Consider the following 18,164-nt stretch of genomic DNA (forward strand, 5'->3'; position numbering starts at 1 on the left):
TTTATACTCTGCTCGAACCTTGCCTCTGTGCTGTGAATTTGAAGCCGGGAATTGTATTTAACACTGGAGGACCCTGTTTTGCATTTACACAATTGTAAACTCCCTTGTAGGGACGCGGGTGGCGCTGTGGGTAAAAGCCTCAGCGCCTAGGGCTTGCCGATCGAAAGGTCGGCGGTTCGAATCCCCGCGGCGGGGTGCGCTCCCGTTGTTCGGTCCCAGCGCCTGCCAACCTAGCAGTTCGAAAGCACCCCCGGGTGCAAGTAGATAAATAGGGACCGCTTACTGGCGGGAAGGTAAACGGCGTTTCCGTGTGCTGCGCTGGCTCGCCAGATGCAGCTTGTCACACTGGCCACGTGACCTGGAAGTGTCTGCGGACAGCGCTGGCCCCTAGCCTCTTAAGTGAGATGGGCGCACAACCCCAGAGTCTGTCAAGACTGGCCCGTACGGGTAGGGGTACCTTTACCTTTACCTTTAAACTCCCTTGTAGTTGAAACATTATTCCAGCATCTGTGTCCTGGCTCCCACCCAAACCACGCAGAAGGGGGCTCCTGAAAGTAAGAAAGAGATTATGATTCAGGCAAGTGCTGGTACAGGTGTGGCAGCTGACAAAGACCTCAGGAGTCACAATTCAAGAATTCAGGAGCAGGGAGAGAAGTTCAGAACTGGCCAGAAGCGACAAGAAGTTTCCTGACCACCCTACTGAGAATTTAAAGATTTTCATGGCCCACTCAGCTGCTAGACACTCCTGCCTTGTGGGAATGCGGAGGTTGCATGCATGTGTTTGTCAAGGTGGGTGGGTCTGCAAAGGTGCCATCTGGTTCTAGGCAATGATACTCCTGTTCAGTCTCAACTGCCTCTTGCTCAGCCTTGCCTCCTCATCTGTTGAAAGCCCTCCCAGCCTCCAATGAGGAACTCTGCTTTGCAGCAAGGGCAGGAGGCAGAGTCAGCACCCCTGCTTCCTCCTCCAAGGCAGCTGAAGTCAGGGAGGAGGGGAGATTCCCCCACTCCAACCCAGGTTCCTACAATGCAGTCCTCCCCTCTCCTCCTCCTGAATCAGAACCTGCCAACCTAAGCCTGATCTCAACAGCACTGAAGGGCTAGTCTAAACAGAACTGATGTCGATCATCAGATCCGAAGGCGAATCTCCTTGCGCCACTGGGATGGGAACCAGAGAATTGGTGACATGAAAGCTCAGCTTTTCAGATTTAGGCTAAAATAATTAAATATTCTTCTGTGAACTTCAGCTTACCTAAAGTGAGTAAATGAAAGCATATGACGGTAAAGAAAACGTTAAGATCTCGCAAAGGATTTAATTGCTTCCACTTGCAGGAGGTGCTGTTTTCCTATGTTTAATTTTGCATTGTGTTAGGAAAGGCACATTCTTCCCTCATCCCGGCAATCTTAAAAGCCTTAAATTCCATTTGACTTGATCAGTCGTCTTTTTAAGCCTCCTCCTCTTCTCTGCTCCTATTTTCCTTCCAGTTCTGGGCTGCTTTAATTGCTTCCATATGGTTGAGTCTTGTGATTAGCATCAAGCTTCCCGTGCCCAACAGGCTCCCTCAACGCAGCTCAGTCAAACATTCATACCTATTGAAGAAAATGCTCAGTAATAAAGATATCATCACAAGGATACCCTTAAAAAAAGGGGAAGCAATCTTTTTCCATGGCTGTGACCTGATAAGTGGGGCTGACTGAGAAATTCGGCAGCCTCTATTTGGTTCACTCTCCCCCCTGCCCATTTCCCCCCACTTCGCTTCATGGTCCCTTTAATCTTCAGTGCAGAATGAAAGGTGTGAAGTTATAAATCCGTTTATAGCTGTTGCTCACTTTCCAAGCTTAGCAGAGTTTGACATTGTAATAAACACTGGTCTTCTGTGGAAAGGTGGGACAGAGTACTTTGATAAAAAAAAACTTTTTTACATAGTCTCAACTTCTTCTATTATAAATTCTAAGGCAGACATTTTATTCCTTTCAGACTGGTTGTATGTGTGGGGTTCATCCTCTCTCTTTCTCTCTCGTACAGCTTTGTGGCTGGTTGATTTATTGTTCTGCTTCCTGAATTTCAATGCAGTCATTTCTGGTGACTGCCATGAATATATATTAACAATAATACTATACCCTAGTCAATTGAACTTCCTCCTTCTATTGAATCCTATCAGCATACTTTCCAGTATCTGACAAAGGGAAATAGGTATATATGTTTAAGATTAAGTGAACAAGTGGTTTGTATAATGGCAGGGAGCAACCAAATGAGTTAACTCCTTCCATAGGGTCAAGTAACTGGGCCTCTCAAAGACTTGGTGAGGTATTAACTTGTAAACAAGCTTCTTCTATTCACACACAACCCAATATCACTTTGACATTTAGCTATCAACCTAAAACAGGTGACTAAATGAAGATTGTGGTCCACTGGTTCATTCCTAGTTGGCCACCTATTGATTGCTGGTTGCTGAGGTGTCTGAGGGAGGACCATAGCTCAGTGGCAGAACATCTGTTTTGTATGCAGAAGGTCCCAGGTTCAGTCCCCCAATTAAGGCTGAGAATATATCCTGCCTGAAACCCTGGAGAGCTGCTGTCAGTGTAGACGCTGCTGAGCTAGATAGACCAGTGGGTCTGACTCAGTATAAAGCAACTCCATTGAAGACTCTTTTGAAACTTCACAGGGGGCAGTGATGGCCACCAACTTAGATGGTTTTAAAATTTGATTTGGCAAATTGATGGAGGAGAGGTTTGTCAGTGGCTCCTAGCCATAATGGCACACAGTTGGAGGCAGCAGTGCTTCTGAATATTAGTTGCTGGAAACCACAGGAAAGGAGGGTGCTCTTGTGTTGACTTGTGTTGTCTTGTCCTGCAGACATCCAGCTGGCCATTGTGAGAACAGGATGCTGGGCCGGATGGGTCATTGGCATGATCCAGCAGGCTGTTCTTATGTTCTTAGAGTTACTCAAGTAGAAGTAGAGGAAGCAGTACTGAGAGGGAGAAATGGAAGCTTTGCTGCAGAACCACTGTGAACTTTTAAGAGCATTTGCAGTTTTAATCCTTGGCATTCTGTAGCTTCTAGTCTAATGCTTTTCTTAAAACATAGCCAAATTCAATAAAGTCAAAACCACACCACTTAAGTTTCAGAGCTCTCATAACAGACAACAGAGAAATAATATTCCAAGAAGCACAACAATGTGGTCATTCCACAACCAAGACTTTCTGTATCACTTCTCATGATTCAGCACAGTTCTCTGCTGATAAGTGTTTGTGGGACCACGATAAACTTGGACCGTGAAACCAAATTGTTATGACAAGATGGCTACTTTTTTTGTGAGCCAAAGTGTGATGGAATTAAAACTAATGATTCTACTAGTTTTTGTTTCTAACCAGGTTAAACTGTTTTCCATATTAAAAAAAAAACAACCAAGTCCACTATGATGTTATCTTCTAGTGAGATGCCCACTACGCAGGGTTCAGACTCAGTTGTTCAGCTACTTTGCTCAGCTATACTCAGTATTTTTTATCACCAAAATAGGTGATAAAAAATATTTCAAACCTCTCTCAGGAGGTTGTGGGCTCTCCTTCCTTGGAGGCTTTTAAACAAAAGTTGGATGGCTATCTGTCATGGATGCTTTAGCTGAGATTCCTGCATTGCAGGAGGTTGACGAGATGACCCTTGGGGTCCCTTCCAACTCTACAATTATATGATTCTATGTGGAGGTGCCACAGTACTGATGTCTTCAACTCAGATTTGGTTTATGTCAGGAATGGGAACCTCTGGCCTGCGGGCCAAATCTGGCTTGCCACAAGTCTCAATTTGGCCATGAAGTGGTTTTCCTCACACCCACCTACCCCACACCTAATGTCAGATGTGAGGCAGGTAGAGATGTGGCTGGATCAACTGCATGACTCAGTTCTCCATGGGGAACTCAGTTGCACAGCTAATCCCTTCAGAAGTCAGACTACAAGTCTCTACTACCTGATAGATGGTGACTTCAAAACTGCTTATAAGTGGCACTTCAAAGCACTGTGCAGGGTTCCTTGCAATCCCTGTATGGTGCTTGGAAGTCCTGACGATTATCTCCTGACCCCTCTCACACATCATATTTAGCCTGCAAGGGGTAAAATAATCAGATTAGGTTCCCCAACCCTAGTTTATGATACCTTTCATCCTTCAGTAATTACAATCTTGCAATCAATCAATCAATCAATCAAGACGAAAGAGGTTGTTTCTCAGAAAAGATCTTGCAAACATATCTGGAAGTTAAATGGAGTGGATATATCAAGTACATTTTTTCAGGTTTTGGGGAGGTATTTTTTCAGATAGGAAGCTGGACACAACATCTTAAAAAGCAGGAAATGGCAAAAACAGAATAGGGTTTTGCTTTTGTTTGTATTTCTATAGAACGAGGGATGTACCAGCATTAGAACTGTACAATGGCAAACTTATTCCTCAACTTCTGCATGGGCTCCAGGTGTGGATCTCTGACAATTTACACCCTTTGGATGTTATTCAGAATGAAGGCACACAATCATTGCTGTTACTTGTCCCATTGATTTATGTAGAGCTATGTTGATCATGACAACAATACAAATAGTGGCATTTGCCTAAAAATGATATTTCGTAAGCCTTGCTGCCCTCTTAGAGTAGCCTTTGAGGAAATGAACACTCTTGGAAGGGTTTTGTTTCATCTCTTAGTTCAGGCTTTTCTGAATGAAGTTCTGAGATAGCTTTTACCAAAAGCTTTTGAAACAGATATTGTCTGATATATCCCTTCAAATGGACAGAGCAACTGTATCAGTTTCTAAAATAGCACCATTGTATGAGAATTTCCCTTACATTCTTGTTGTATTACCTTGTTATTTTAAGAATTTGCAGAAACAGAGAGACATGATAGCTTTTACTAAAGCCCAGTTAAATCTGATGCTCTCAGCTGTCTTAAGAAAGGTTCAGAAATATCCCATATTCTGAACATACCTGTTCTTGTGGTTTAAACTGAGTTGAACACCTCATACATGTGATTATATATTGATTGTTGTCTGTTCTGAGAAAACATTACTTGGGACAAATTTTGGTGAGAGATGTGGAGAGGTCTGACCATTCATCTGTAATTTATTTACTGGGTGGACAGGGTAAATATGCAACAGTGAAGACTGCACATTTTCTATCTGTAGTAACCAATAGGAGGAGAAAATGCTGAGGAGAAAAAGTGAGAATGTTGTGTCTTGTCAGGGAAATTTCGCACATTAAGATTTGCATACATTCATTTCATTTTAACATTTGTTAAAGGAGGAACAACAATTTTCAAGGGGGCATGTTGTCATCTGCTAGGGAACTTTAATTTATATTACCCTATTAAATGTTTGGCTGATGACTAGATTTAAGAAACCTGAATCTGATCTACTTTATTGACATAACTTGGACAGCTCTGACATCACATCATTGGGGAAAAACTAAATTTTATTCAGAGTAAGCCTGTTGAAATGAATGGACCTAAGATAGTCATGTTCATTAACTTCATTGAGACTACTCTGTGTGAATCTTAGTGGAATACTACCCAATTTAAGGTTATTTGTTAGTGGCTCTATAACATTTCTGAGTTGGTCTGTAATGCTTCTGGCCTATTTTGTGGTTCATTTGCAACTTAGGCTAAGCATCCTTCAGAGCCAGTTGAACAGACATAGCTGGTGGACCTTCAGGAAAGGCCTGAGAATATTGGGTTGAAGGGGGAATGGGGGGGCATGGATGGAGGCTGCTCATGCAAATTGTACTCAGCTGTGGGTCAGCTGGAAGCTGGAGACACGGAGACATGTTTTGCTCTGTGCTGGATCCCAGGCTGTGACTTGAGAGCTTCTCTGGAAATGTAAGGGAGAAGCAAAATCTTTTAATACTTTGAGCACTTCCATCATATGTTCAGGTGGTATATAGGTAACGGTAAAGGGACCCCTGACAGTTAAGTCCACTCATGGACGACTCTGCGGTTGCGGCGCTCATCTCACTTTACTGGCCAAGGGAGCTGGCGTTTGTCCGCAGACAGTTTCTGGGTCATGTGGCCAGCATGACTAAGCTGCTTCCAGCAAACCAGATCAGCGCACGGAAACACTGTTTACCTTCCCGCCAGAGTGGTACCTATTTATCTACTTGCACTTTGACGTGCTTTCGAACTGCTAGGTTGGCAGGAGCAGGGACCGAACAGCAGGAGCTCACCCCGTCATAGGGATTCGAACCGCTGACCTTCTGATCGGCAAGCCAGGTGGTATATAGGTGTGACTAAAACCATATATCCTACAGACACCACAGTCTCCACTCCTAGAGTCTCTCACTGCTCAAATATTGGGGTGGTACATAGTAGTATGTTAGGAATTATTTCTGGAAGTAGTAAGAATAGGACCAGTTCACATTCTAGTTAGTTGTGAACTATTTATCTCAGCAGCAGAGGATTGTATCTGATCACTCCATAGGAACATGGACAACACACTGTGAGAATTACCTCCGGATTGTATCTTGCACTTGTTAAAAGATGCTCTAATGGGGTATAGATGCATACATGGTGTTTCTGCATCACACACACAGCTGATCACCTGTTTGAGGGAGGGGGGAACTGAATCCAGGCACTTTCATTCAATTCTTTCCTCTCAACAGGTGATCAGTGCTGCCACAGATAAAATGGCCATATGTTCTATGGAGCAGATCCTTGCATGCATAAGTGTGAACACAAACCACTTCTGCACATGAGATTCTCTGGATTGCAGCCAGAATGTTTAAGGCAGAGGATGTGGGTTTTACATTTAAGGTACTCCTTTGAGTAAAATAAAAGCATAGCTCATGGAAATAACACAGTGTAAACAATATTGTATACCCTGTTACTGAACAAGATGGAAGGGCAAAGTATTTTAACATGCATGAATGTTAACAGAAATAAAGTTACCTTAGCTATTGTTAAAAAATATTTGCCTCAAGTCCTTTTGCTGGCTCTTTAAAAACCTGTTTTGTGTTTGCACAATATTAATGGATTATCTGAAACATCTCTTACCTATAAAACAGAGAAATCATAATTTGCTATTGCATAGCTACCTGTAGGGTGACAAATTTCTGAGAAAATCCTGTTCAGGGAATCTATTGATTGTGAATAGTAGGTGGGCATCTTAACCTAGCAACCTAATAAAAAAGTGGTGGGTTATTTATACTGTGAACATGTTTTTTGATTTTTATATCAAACATTCAAAAAAAGAAGGAAGAAGTATCAGACCCTGATCCCTACTGCCCTTAGCACATAGTGCTGAGGTTTACATGGCCATCCTGCATTGGACTGACTCCCCCTCCACCACATCCACTGTGTTCACATGAACAGGGCCTATGGAAAGGGCCTGAACTGTTCCAGCTGAGGTTGATGTGAGTTGTACTCTAAAACATCTGGAGGGAACCAGGTTGGCAAAGGCTGTGTAATGAAAATCAATATGGAAAGCCAGAGTCGAGAACTGAAGACCTGGACTTTGGTTTCTGTTTACTGGAAAAGTGCAACAGTATAAACTCTGAAAAATTGGGGCAAGTGGGCTGCATCCAAGAAGTCTCAAACAACAACATTTCCTTTTTGCTTGTCAAGTACAGTTAAAATGATGATATGCTCTAAAGGGGAATAGCATCCAAGATTCTCAGGATGAAAGAGAATATCTTTGCTCACTGTGTTGCACCATGCCATCCCATTTAATAAGACTTCTTTGTACACAAAGGGAGTATTTCAGAATGAACAGTTCCTTTGCCACACGGAAGGCAAAGTGTCAGCTTTTATGGCAAATTCATAAAACCGAATCTCCATTAGGTATGTTTGCCAAGGCAGTTTATGGTCCAAGTACACACATGCCACTGAGCACGGAGATTAGGGAAGATGAATAGTCACAATGAAGTTAATAAAATCACTCAGAAGGTGTACATTGCTATTCTGCTATTCTGTTCTACTGTATTGTTATTCCTTTTCATCTCTTTGTTCGGTGTTTGTAAAATGTTAGCAGCAATTCAAGGATGGCTTACCCTGTCTTAAAGATACTTCAGCAGTAAAATAATCACTGAATTGGCCTTTAAAATGGCTAAGGATATGCACCTTAAGACGAAGCTTAAAATATTAATTTATTAGCACAGTTGGTCTGCCACATACGTGAGGGTTTGGCTCTAGGAGTCCGTGTGCAAAGGCAAAATCATGCAAAGTCAAGAACCCCCAGAATTGGTCCTTCCGCAAGGCAGAGGGCTGCTTACTGGGCGCTCCTGTGACATTCCCAGAGCAAAGTAAACAAGGAACACCTGCTGGGGGCATGGGTGGAAAATAAAGAAATAAATAGAGAGCAGGGAATGGCGGGTCCCCCCCCCATTATTTACTTATTTATTACCCACCCATGTAAGGTTGCGATCGCGTGTGCAAAGTGAGCATAGGTTGAAGCCCACTGCACTATCTGACATTGGGTTTGATTATGATGCAACTATGGTGCATCTAGTTCCTCCTTTCATCTTGCTTGTGGCATATATACAACCCTGAGGAATCACATTTGTAGTGGGGAGGGGGGGGTGCAGATTCCATTTTTGGAAGGCTCTGCCTTCATGCTGCCCTGTTTTGGATGATAAGCCTGTTAGTTTATGCATGCAACTTTCTGGGTCAATCTGGCATGTTTTTGCAAACAATGGTTGAGGCACTAAGCCTGTGCCTGGGCTCTAGCCTTCACAACAAGATACTTTTCAATCTGCAGGGATCAGGGCCGGTCCTACCATTAGATAGAGGGAAGCAGCAGGTGCTCGGGGCACAGAGTGGTAGTGACATGCTGGAGTACAGAGCTGTGTGTGCCATCCAAACTATCTGTGCCTGCTTACCTCAGGTGTAGCGGAGGATGTCGTCCCATCACCAGTGTTGAAGCAAAATTCAACATATACTGTATACCTAATCAATCACAGCACCCTGCAGGCGAGGGCCTCCTGCAAATACCATCCTATCAGGAGGTCCATGCAGTATAGTAATCAGGCCTTGGTGTTCGGCATTGCCTCCCATTAAATAGTAGATGGGGGCCACCTGTGTTGTCTGTTTGTGCTTATTGAAGACCTTCCTCTTCCAACAAGGCTTTCAAGTAGAGTTCTTTCCAAGTCTGCATCTGTATCAGAATTGCTTTTAAGATGTTTCAAAGATGTTATTATATGTTTTCATTGCTTCCTCACGTGTGTGTTTGCTACCCTAGGCTCCTTTGGGAGGAAGGGTGGGATATATTATTATTATTATTATTATTATTATTATTATTATTATTATTATTATCATCAAACTACAAATCTAGCTGGCTTCTGTAAAAGTAATTTTGCAGAGCGCCATCTTGTCCTTCACCTCAGGTAGCAAATACCTTGTTATATGGACGAACATTCAGTCAACTGGCTTCCCCACTGCTCGTCCCTCACTCCTGCAGTCTAAAGGCACCTGATTCATGCGAGAACCAGACATTTTTGGCTCACCGTGACCACCTATCATTTGTTAATGAATATATTTTCCTGTTTCTTTCAGGGCCCACCTGGTCCAAAAGGCGAGAAGGTGAGTCTCAGCATGCTGTTGCCACTAACACAATAAGTGGAAGCCCTCCTGGTGTTAACTGGTGGCTATTGAAGCAGTATGATGTGAGATTATTTAAGAGAGCTGGGCTAGCACACAGATGCTGTGTTAAAACTATCATCTCATCTTTCCACTTTGCAGGGAGATCAAGGTGATCAGGGCCCTCGGGTAAGCATATTAACAAAAATGTTACACTTCCCCTTCCCTGACTAGGCAATTAGTCCTTAGTGCAAAACTAAACTGAACAGTGTCAAAGCCCATTTTGCTTTTCAGCTGCTTTTACCCCTGCATGTTGTAGATCTCCAGGAAGGCAATAGCCAAGAATGATTTCACGAACTATATAAGAAACATTTGACTAGAAATAGTTCATGCTGCACATTACTACTCACTAAAATTTGGAATTTCTGCTGTTAGGTGGCAATATATTTCAGAGTGGTTGTGATATGCTTAAAAAAGAAGAAGCAGTTTCACTAAACAAACCTTCTAGCTTCCACCTGTTTGTGTCAGATCTGCATGAGCTTCTAATAAAACAACAGCAGGTGGATTTTAACAAATTAGAATTCTATGAGCAGGAAGCATGCATGTCCTTAGTACTTGCCCTTTTGAAATAGCAATTTGTTCCACACATCTAGAACATGATATATCAGGAACACTGTATTCAAAGGATTGGGTTTGTTTGTTTTAGAGCTGAAACAGAGAAACAAAGAAGAAAATTCTGTCATGTTGAGAGTGCCAGTTGTTTCTCTTTACATCTGTGCACCGTAGTAAAAATAGAATAAACACCAGCTGGTACTGGGAAACAATTGTCAAAACAGAAAGAAGCTAGCTTTTCCAACAGCCATTACAGTGCTGGCTCCAAAGATTTTTGAGGGAGGGGAGCTTGGGCACTAGAAGTTGCTCCACGTTTACCTGGCTTCTTAGCACTGTAAGCAATGGCCATTCAGTTGTCCTCTCTCTCTCGACTCAGTTTTCACCATTGCCCAGAAGGAGAGGACATGTGGAAGCCATTGTTCACTCTCCTTGCTTTTGCTGCTGCTGACACACTTCCAGAGGCAAGTAAAGAGGCAGCAAGAGCAAGAAGGAAGAGGAAGAGCAGGGCCAGTCCTCCGTTGTAAGCAATGGAGCCTCTACTGGGGACTGGGCCTTAGCAGGACCCAACAATGGAGGATTTTTTTTTTTTAGGTAAAGGTAAAGGGACCCCTGACCATTAGGTCCAGTCATGACGGACTCTGGGGTTGCGGCATTCATCTCGCTTTATTGGGTGAGGGAGCCGGCGTACAGCTTCCGGGTCATGTGGCCAGCATGAGTAAGCCACTTCTGGTGAACCAGAGCAGCGCACGGAAACGCCGTCTACCTTCCCTCTGGAGCAGTACCTATTTATCTACTTGCACTTTGACGTGCTTTTGAACTGCTAGGTTGGCAGGATTTATTTTTTTAGTGCTCCCTAAAAACCAGTGCCTCCTGCAAAGAACTAGGATAGATTCCTCTTTCCTGCTTTGCTAGTCTTTATTTATTGGGGGGGCGGTTGTTAGCAAGATCAGACCAGGCCCCAGAATCCTGGCAAAGCCCACTGTTACTGGGGTGCCTGTACAAGGTAGTTGGACCTGAGAAGCTGCTATTTTTAATTTCTCCCAAGGATCCAGAGCAAGGCTACACTCAGCACTCCAGGGCATTGTGAATAATGTAAAATGGTGAGTTCCCTCCCACCTGTGTCAGGGAAGTCTGCAACCAGGGAAACCCACTACTGCAGGAGAGGTGCCCACCAAACAGCACTTGGGCAAGTGCTCTTTCATCCTGGCAAACAGCCCTGGTGGGAAACCAGTCATCTGAAGTGATGCAGTCCATTCACCACTCTTGGGTGATAGGTTTGTACCACTTCCTTGCCATCTCATTTATCTGCATGTGAAGAGACACTGGCCTTGGGAATACACTAAGTATTGCTATTTTCTCAGGTCTGTATTTATTTTCTGTACAGGATTTCAATCATTATTAGCTAACGTTTTAATGCCGCACTTCAGTTGCACGCTAAAGAAAGTCAGAAAATGACTAAGGCGTGGCTGTTCCATGTGATGGTGATTTCTAAGCCTTGGCCTTGTTCCACATGATGTAGGTTGCCAGAAGCTTCTCTGCCATTCTGGTAATTATGATGGGATGCTTGGATCCTTTGGATAGATACCCTGATCATTTTTCCCCTGCCTTCATCCTCCTTTCTTGCCAGGTGCAGGAGAAGTGAGCCAGATTCTTGCTGTGCCCGTAGCTAGACAACTCTGGTGAGGGCAACTAGTGTTTGGAAACCTTTATGGCTCTTCAAAATAGTATTATGGCTGTTTTGTACTTTTACAAAGGCACACGCAGATTACTATGAGAAAACAAATTCTTCTTAACTTTGAACCAAGTTATGAAACATAAGAGAAAAGAAGAGACCGACAGCAGGTTGTGATTATGCTCAGAAGCCTAATTGTTTTATACCATTCAAAACTATTGCTAAGGCATTCCTCTCTTTTTCAGAGACTTGCTATTGCTGCTGTCTGTCACTAAGGTTCAATCCCCACAGTGTATGAAAATATAGCTAAAACCTCTTTTTGATGCATGAAAAACTTTAATTAGCTCTCAAATTCCAGTAATGGGTCTACTCTGAGTCATTTTTTTTTAAATCATTCTATTCAAATGTGTATGGTGTGAACATGAAAATATATTTGGCACCACATTCAAAAGAAGTGAACATTTATACTAGACTAGAATTTTTTTTAAGTCTTTTAATATTTGATTTGATAGACTTTACAGTAGCTTTTCAAAACCAAGATACCCCCACATAAAAATATAGGAAGCTCTTTTATCCTCTGTCAAACCATTGGCCCATCTAGGTCTATGCTGTCTATGCTGACTATCAGTGGCACTCCGGCCCTATCTAGAGATGCTGTGGATGATGATGATTGAAATTTCTGTACCATCCTTCACCTGAGGATCACAGGGTGATTTACAGTATAAAAACACAAAATACATAACATAGTAGCAAACAAAACAATAATACCCACACACAACTTAAAAGGCTACAGATTGTTTAATTAGCCAAAGGCCTGGGAGAAGAATGATGTTTTTGCCTGGTGCCTAAAGATATGTGACGAAGGTACCAGGTGAGCCTCCCCAGGGAGAGCATTCCACAAGTGGGAGCCACTGCAGAAAAGGCTTGTGTTGTCATCCTCTGGACCTCTTGTGGAAGGGGCACACGAAGAAGGGCCTCAGATGTTGATCACAGGCTCCAGGTTGGTTCATATGGGGAAAGGTATTGTGGTCCTGAGACATTTAAAGCTTTGTAGGTGAAAACCAGCACTTTGAATTGGGCCACTGATTAGCAGCCAGTGCAGTTGAGCCAGAATTGACATTATATGCTCACACCGTACATTCATTCTTATTACACACATTCCGATTTTACAGACCAGGGGTGCATCATTTACCCAAATTTGAAAGAGCCATTAGAGAATTATTGGCATCTTTGACATATTTCCTTTGTTTACAAATATACATGCTGAACCTAGGTGAAGGCACAGCTTAAACACTCCACAGATTGGCAAAGGCAGCTTCAACCAGTTCAGATTTCTGTGGAGGCAGACAATACTCAAAACTCAGTTTTCTTTTCTTTTCTTAACATGTAATGCTATAGCCCAAACCATGAGCAAAGAGTGAGAATTGAGGTTGATGCCCTCCTACCTAGGGTTGCCATACGTCCAGAATTTCCCAGACATAGCCAATATTCAGCCCTCGTAAACAGCATCTTGGCAGAAATTGCTGAAATGTCTGGGAAAATCCAGACGTATGGCAGCCCATGTTGGTAGTGTAGATTTTGGCGAATTTCATTAAAAATAGCTCAACTTTTGTGTCCGGATTTTCACTTTTTGAAATATGGCAACCCTACTCCTACATTGCTGCTTTTCTACATGGGGCTAATCCATGGTTTGGCTTAACATTAGGTCTGAACATATGGTTTATCAGGGGAAGACAATAGCAGCAGAACAACTGGGTAGGAGCAACTGGGTAGGGAGCCCACATGCTTGCATATTTACAAGATGTTATGGTTTGCCATGATGTGTGAATCAGAACACTGTAGGAAACTTAAGTTTTTCTAATAAGTATTTATCATAAAGAACAATCACCATCTTGATTTTTAAATCATTAGAGAACAGACTGGGGAAATAAGCAGAGGACATAGCAAATTAATCTAGTCAACCAAGAATAAGGAGGCAAAAATTTTGGTATAACAACAGGGGGCAAAGGCATAGCCCTATTTGTTATCTGTGAAATGTTGGCTGGTATATCCAACAACAGTACTTAAAGATTTTACTGATCTAACAGCTCAGACCTTAATATCTTACTTGGAAGTGTGCCCATTGATTTTGTCTGGCTGGACTCCAAATGTCTAGCAGCCCAACACTCATGGGAAAGCTTCCTTCTTCTTCCTTCTTGTAGTAGAACTTTGCACGAGGAAAATAAAACCTTATACAGGGATTTTGTTCCAAATGTGAAGATCAAAAGTAGCACATTTTCTTTCAATGCATTCATTTCTTACTCTAGGATTTGTACGTCCTTGCCTGAAACTGCAAGGAGTAATTTCCTTTCCACTTGCAGCCCCTTGGATCCTGGCCAACATGTTTTAGGCTGAACATTATTATGTCTCTGGAATTTCATAACGGCCATATATAGTCATGATGAAGCATTTATGAACTCAGGATTTCTGGATAGGGTCCTACACATTTGATGTTATATGGCAGGCAAGGAATGTGGTTTTGAAAATAGTTTACAGAGCCAGAACAGTTTTCAGGGATTTTCTTTTTAACAGTTTGATCTTTTTAGTTCCATATTCACGACTTCAGCATTTTTACTCTGTTTTTCAAACTTTTATTATGAATACAAAATGCTGTAGTGAGCTTGACTGTCCTTATCACTGTAAATGAGTGGCCAAGGACTCTAAAACAGTAGTAAAACCATTGGTCCATCCTGGGACGAATGAAGGCATCGTGACACCCAGGGCGGCAAACCGCTATGTACTGTGCATGTGTGGTGTCACTACATACAGCGCATGCGCCATACATAGCGACGCCGCTCCAGAGCCATACAGACAGTGCTGGGATCCTCTGCTCGCGGCTGCAGCCACGAATGGAGGATCCTCCGTTCATGGCTGTAGTGGCAACAGAGGGATCTCACCGCCATCCGTACGGCGCTTGAGCAGCGCCAGCGGCAAACCGCTATGTACAGCGCATGTGTGGCTGCAGCTGAGAACTGAGGATCCTCCACATGCAGCTGTGGCAGCGCGATGGCTGCTCACGCCACCGTGAGCCCCCGCGGGGTGCCTTCTTGTCACCCCCCCCCAGACATGGCACCCAGGGCACACCGCCCCCCCCCCCGTTGCAACACCACTGGGTCCATCTAGCTCAGTAACGTTGACACTGATTAGCAGTTTTAGACAGGAGACTTTTCCAGCCAGCTTGGAGGTGCTAGAAACAGACCGTCAAGTGGCAAAATGGGACACACCACCCTTGAAAACACTAAACCAGTGGTTCTCAAACTTTTTTCTCTGGGCCACACTTTCAGAACAAAAATTGCTCCCTCCACCCCAAATTTTTTATTGGTAAGGAATGCATTGTAACAACTCCTAGCAGTGCTTGATTTATAATGTAGAACACAACTGCTTTACAATATGATCATGGGGCATCCATAAAACATAAAACAATGCAGGTACATAAGAACATAAATTATTCCCAAAATATTATATTCGTTGCCCTTGAATCTTCCTTACACCCTTTCCTGCCATATCAGTGCAGTGCTCCACACGCTTTGAAAACCACTGGACTAAACCATAATTTAACATTATAAGAATGATTGTCGCCTCCCCCTGGATTTGAACGCTCCCCGCACCAGCATGGAGGAGTTGGGAAGCTTGTGACTAATTACAGCTTGTCATGCCATCCAAAGCCAATTGCAATTGAGGTTAATTATAACAATGGTTGGTGGGAATGAGCCAGATTTAAACCATAGTGTAGTGTAAACTGACTTGTTTTCACTAACCATAGCTAAGATTAGGATTTGGATGACACAGCAAACTATAATTAATTTTAAAATGGAGATAGAAACTCCTGATCTCCTTGTAACCATGCCTGAGGTAGAGGAAGACATCTGAGGTTAGACTCATTCTCATCTGAACACAGTCTTACTCCAAGGAAACATTCATAAGATTGCGCTGCAAAGAATCTTACCCATGTGAAATCAAATGACATTGCCCAAATAATTCATTTTAATAATTTTAAAAAGTAAATGCTAAGAGACATTTTTTTAAAACTTCTCAGAAGTCAGCCTGTATAACTGGTTAACTGGAAGCATAGCTTGATGTGTGTTTGTTTTGAAAATTATTTGCATCCAGTAGTTTGGAGTGGCAGTGTGTTTCAGGATGTCAGCTGAAGGTAGTGATAATTCTAGCACCAAGATCAAATATCCCTCACAATATCACAGCCAATGTGCAGTTCTCAGATTGTGAACAGCTGAATTTGATGTGAGAGTTGTGCCACAAGTTGCAGCATAAGAAGAGATCCCTTTAGGACAGCAACAGAACCTTGTTTGGCTCAGCTTTTACCTGTTGCATTGCTTTGTTCTGATGCAGTAGCAACTGTGGAAAGATGGAAGTCTGAGACTCAGTTTCATATCCCTGCTCTGCCCCAAAACAAAAACTTCCCCAGCTATTAGGGGTAGCAGTGTCTAAGTGAACTGAATTACATACTGATGGGAAAAGAGAGCTTATACCATATCTGAGAAATGTGTTTCTCAGAACCTGGCCACAATAATACCAGATGAAACACATTGTGTTGCTTGGCTTTTGTGCAGGATCCTACCCTTTGGGCAACTTTTCTTGGCACTGAAGTGCAGTAGAGAGGTGGCAAGCATCTACTTCCTCTGGCAAGTTTTCACAATGGCACAGACAGTAAATTGTTTGGGTTGGACTGGTAGACTCGCTGCTATTAAACCACGGACACCTTATACTAAATGGATTTTGGCAACTCAGTAACTCTTATTTCACAGGATTATTGAGTGAAGAAACTAGATTATAGTTTCTAATTATAAGAATGTAGTCTTATGGGGGGGGGAGATACTAATATGGTTAGTAACAGTTGTGTCTCTAAAATATTAGGCACACAGGCATAAATATTTAACTAGCTGACTGACACAGGAACATTTTTTTGTTTTTGTTTCCAGATCTAGACAGTGTATAGCTAAAATTCTCACTGTTTCTTCTTTCTGGAGTACACAATTGATTCCTTGTCCAGTAAAAATTAGGAATGTGCACTGACCATACGTGAGTGGCGCTGTGGGTTAAACCACAGAGCCTAGGACTTGCAGATCAGAAGGTCAGCGGTTCGAATCCCCGCGACGGGGTGAGCTCCCGTTGCTCGGTCCCTGCTCCTGCCAACCTAGCAGTTCGAAAGCACGTCAAAGTGCAAGTAGATAAATAGGTGCTGCTCTGGTTTGCTGGCCACATGACCCGGAAGCTGTATGCCGCCTCCCTCAGCCAATAAGGCGAGATGAGCGCCGGAACCCCAGAGTTGGCCACGACTAGACCTAATGGTCAGGGTCCCTTGATTAGGTACTTCCAGAAAGCCCACTTCATTTTAAGGTGCTTTGTAGACTGAACAGTTTGATTCAGGGTCTATCCTAGTATGCTTTGTACCTCCCATTCACTATTAGGCTACCTCCCCACCTTTTGACAGAAGTGAACAGAAATTTGTATACTAGTAGGCCCCATACACCTCTCTTTGGGGTAGCAAAGACAGTTCAGGGACCAGGGGTGGCAGCAGTGGCAGTCCAGAGGACTTTCAAGGAGAGGAAGCTGAGGAAACACTCCACAAGGGAGGGTATTTGAAAAAGGGTGAGATGCTGCCATAACTAGGCTTCTGAACCCCATAGGGGTTCTGCCGAAAGAATGTAGTTGGTCAAGGGAGCCATGGGCTCAAAAAAGTTGAAAACCTCTGGCCTACTTACAGGAGAATTTCATTTTGGGTATTGCAAGACAACTTCTACAAGTGAAACTGACTTAATACATATTAAAGTCTCCTGAAGAGTTATTCTTTTTGTAAACACTTATATCACCAAATGTCTGAAGAGCTCTCCATCAGTTTTATCCTGAAGAAGGGAGAATTAAGCCAGACAGTTCTGTGAACCACCCAATGTGCAACTTCTGTTTACTTCAGCTGTACTTGGAAGTCTTTGCACTAGAGAAATTAGCAGGCACTTCCAATATTTCAAAATGACTTTTACTTAAAGAACCTTGGCACTTGAAGATCATTCATGATTTATTGTCCGACCAGAGCAGTAATTAATGAAAACAGACCTTGAGCATGCACTAAACGGCTCTAATTGAGTATGTTAATCTATTTCCTATCCCCTTTCTGCAAATGATAATAAAGCACTACTGCCATTCAGTTCTGATATAGAAAAGATTTATTGTTTATCAGGTCTCACAATCATTATCCAGCAGCTGACTTTAAATTAGTTTTGGGGTCTAGGTGCAATAAGAAGCCACACAGGGTGCATACTTAACTATTTTCATAAAATTATTTTCTCCAC

At 42.9% G+C, this 18,164-nt stretch overlaps 1 protein-coding gene across 1 annotated transcript in view; it reads left to right on the plus strand.

Moving 5' to 3' along the window:
* The window catches only part of COL25A1 (collagen type XXV alpha 1 chain), a 283,475-nt gene that overhangs the window by 178,458 nt on the left and 86,853 nt on the right, over positions 1–18,164 (plus strand). Inside the window, exons 6-7 of the mRNA XM_053403840.1 lie at positions 9,513–9,539; positions 9,699–9,725. Coding sequence (XP_053259815.1) covers positions 9,513–9,539; positions 9,699–9,725 — 54 coding nt within the window. The remainder of the gene's footprint in view (positions 1–9,512; positions 9,540–9,698; positions 9,726–18,164) is intronic.

Source organism: Podarcis raffonei, chromosome 9 (assembly GCF_027172205.1).
Source record: "Podarcis raffonei isolate rPodRaf1 chromosome 9, rPodRaf1.pri, whole genome shotgun sequence".
NCBI lineage: Eukaryota > Metazoa > Chordata > Lepidosauria > Squamata > Lacertidae > Podarcis > Podarcis raffonei.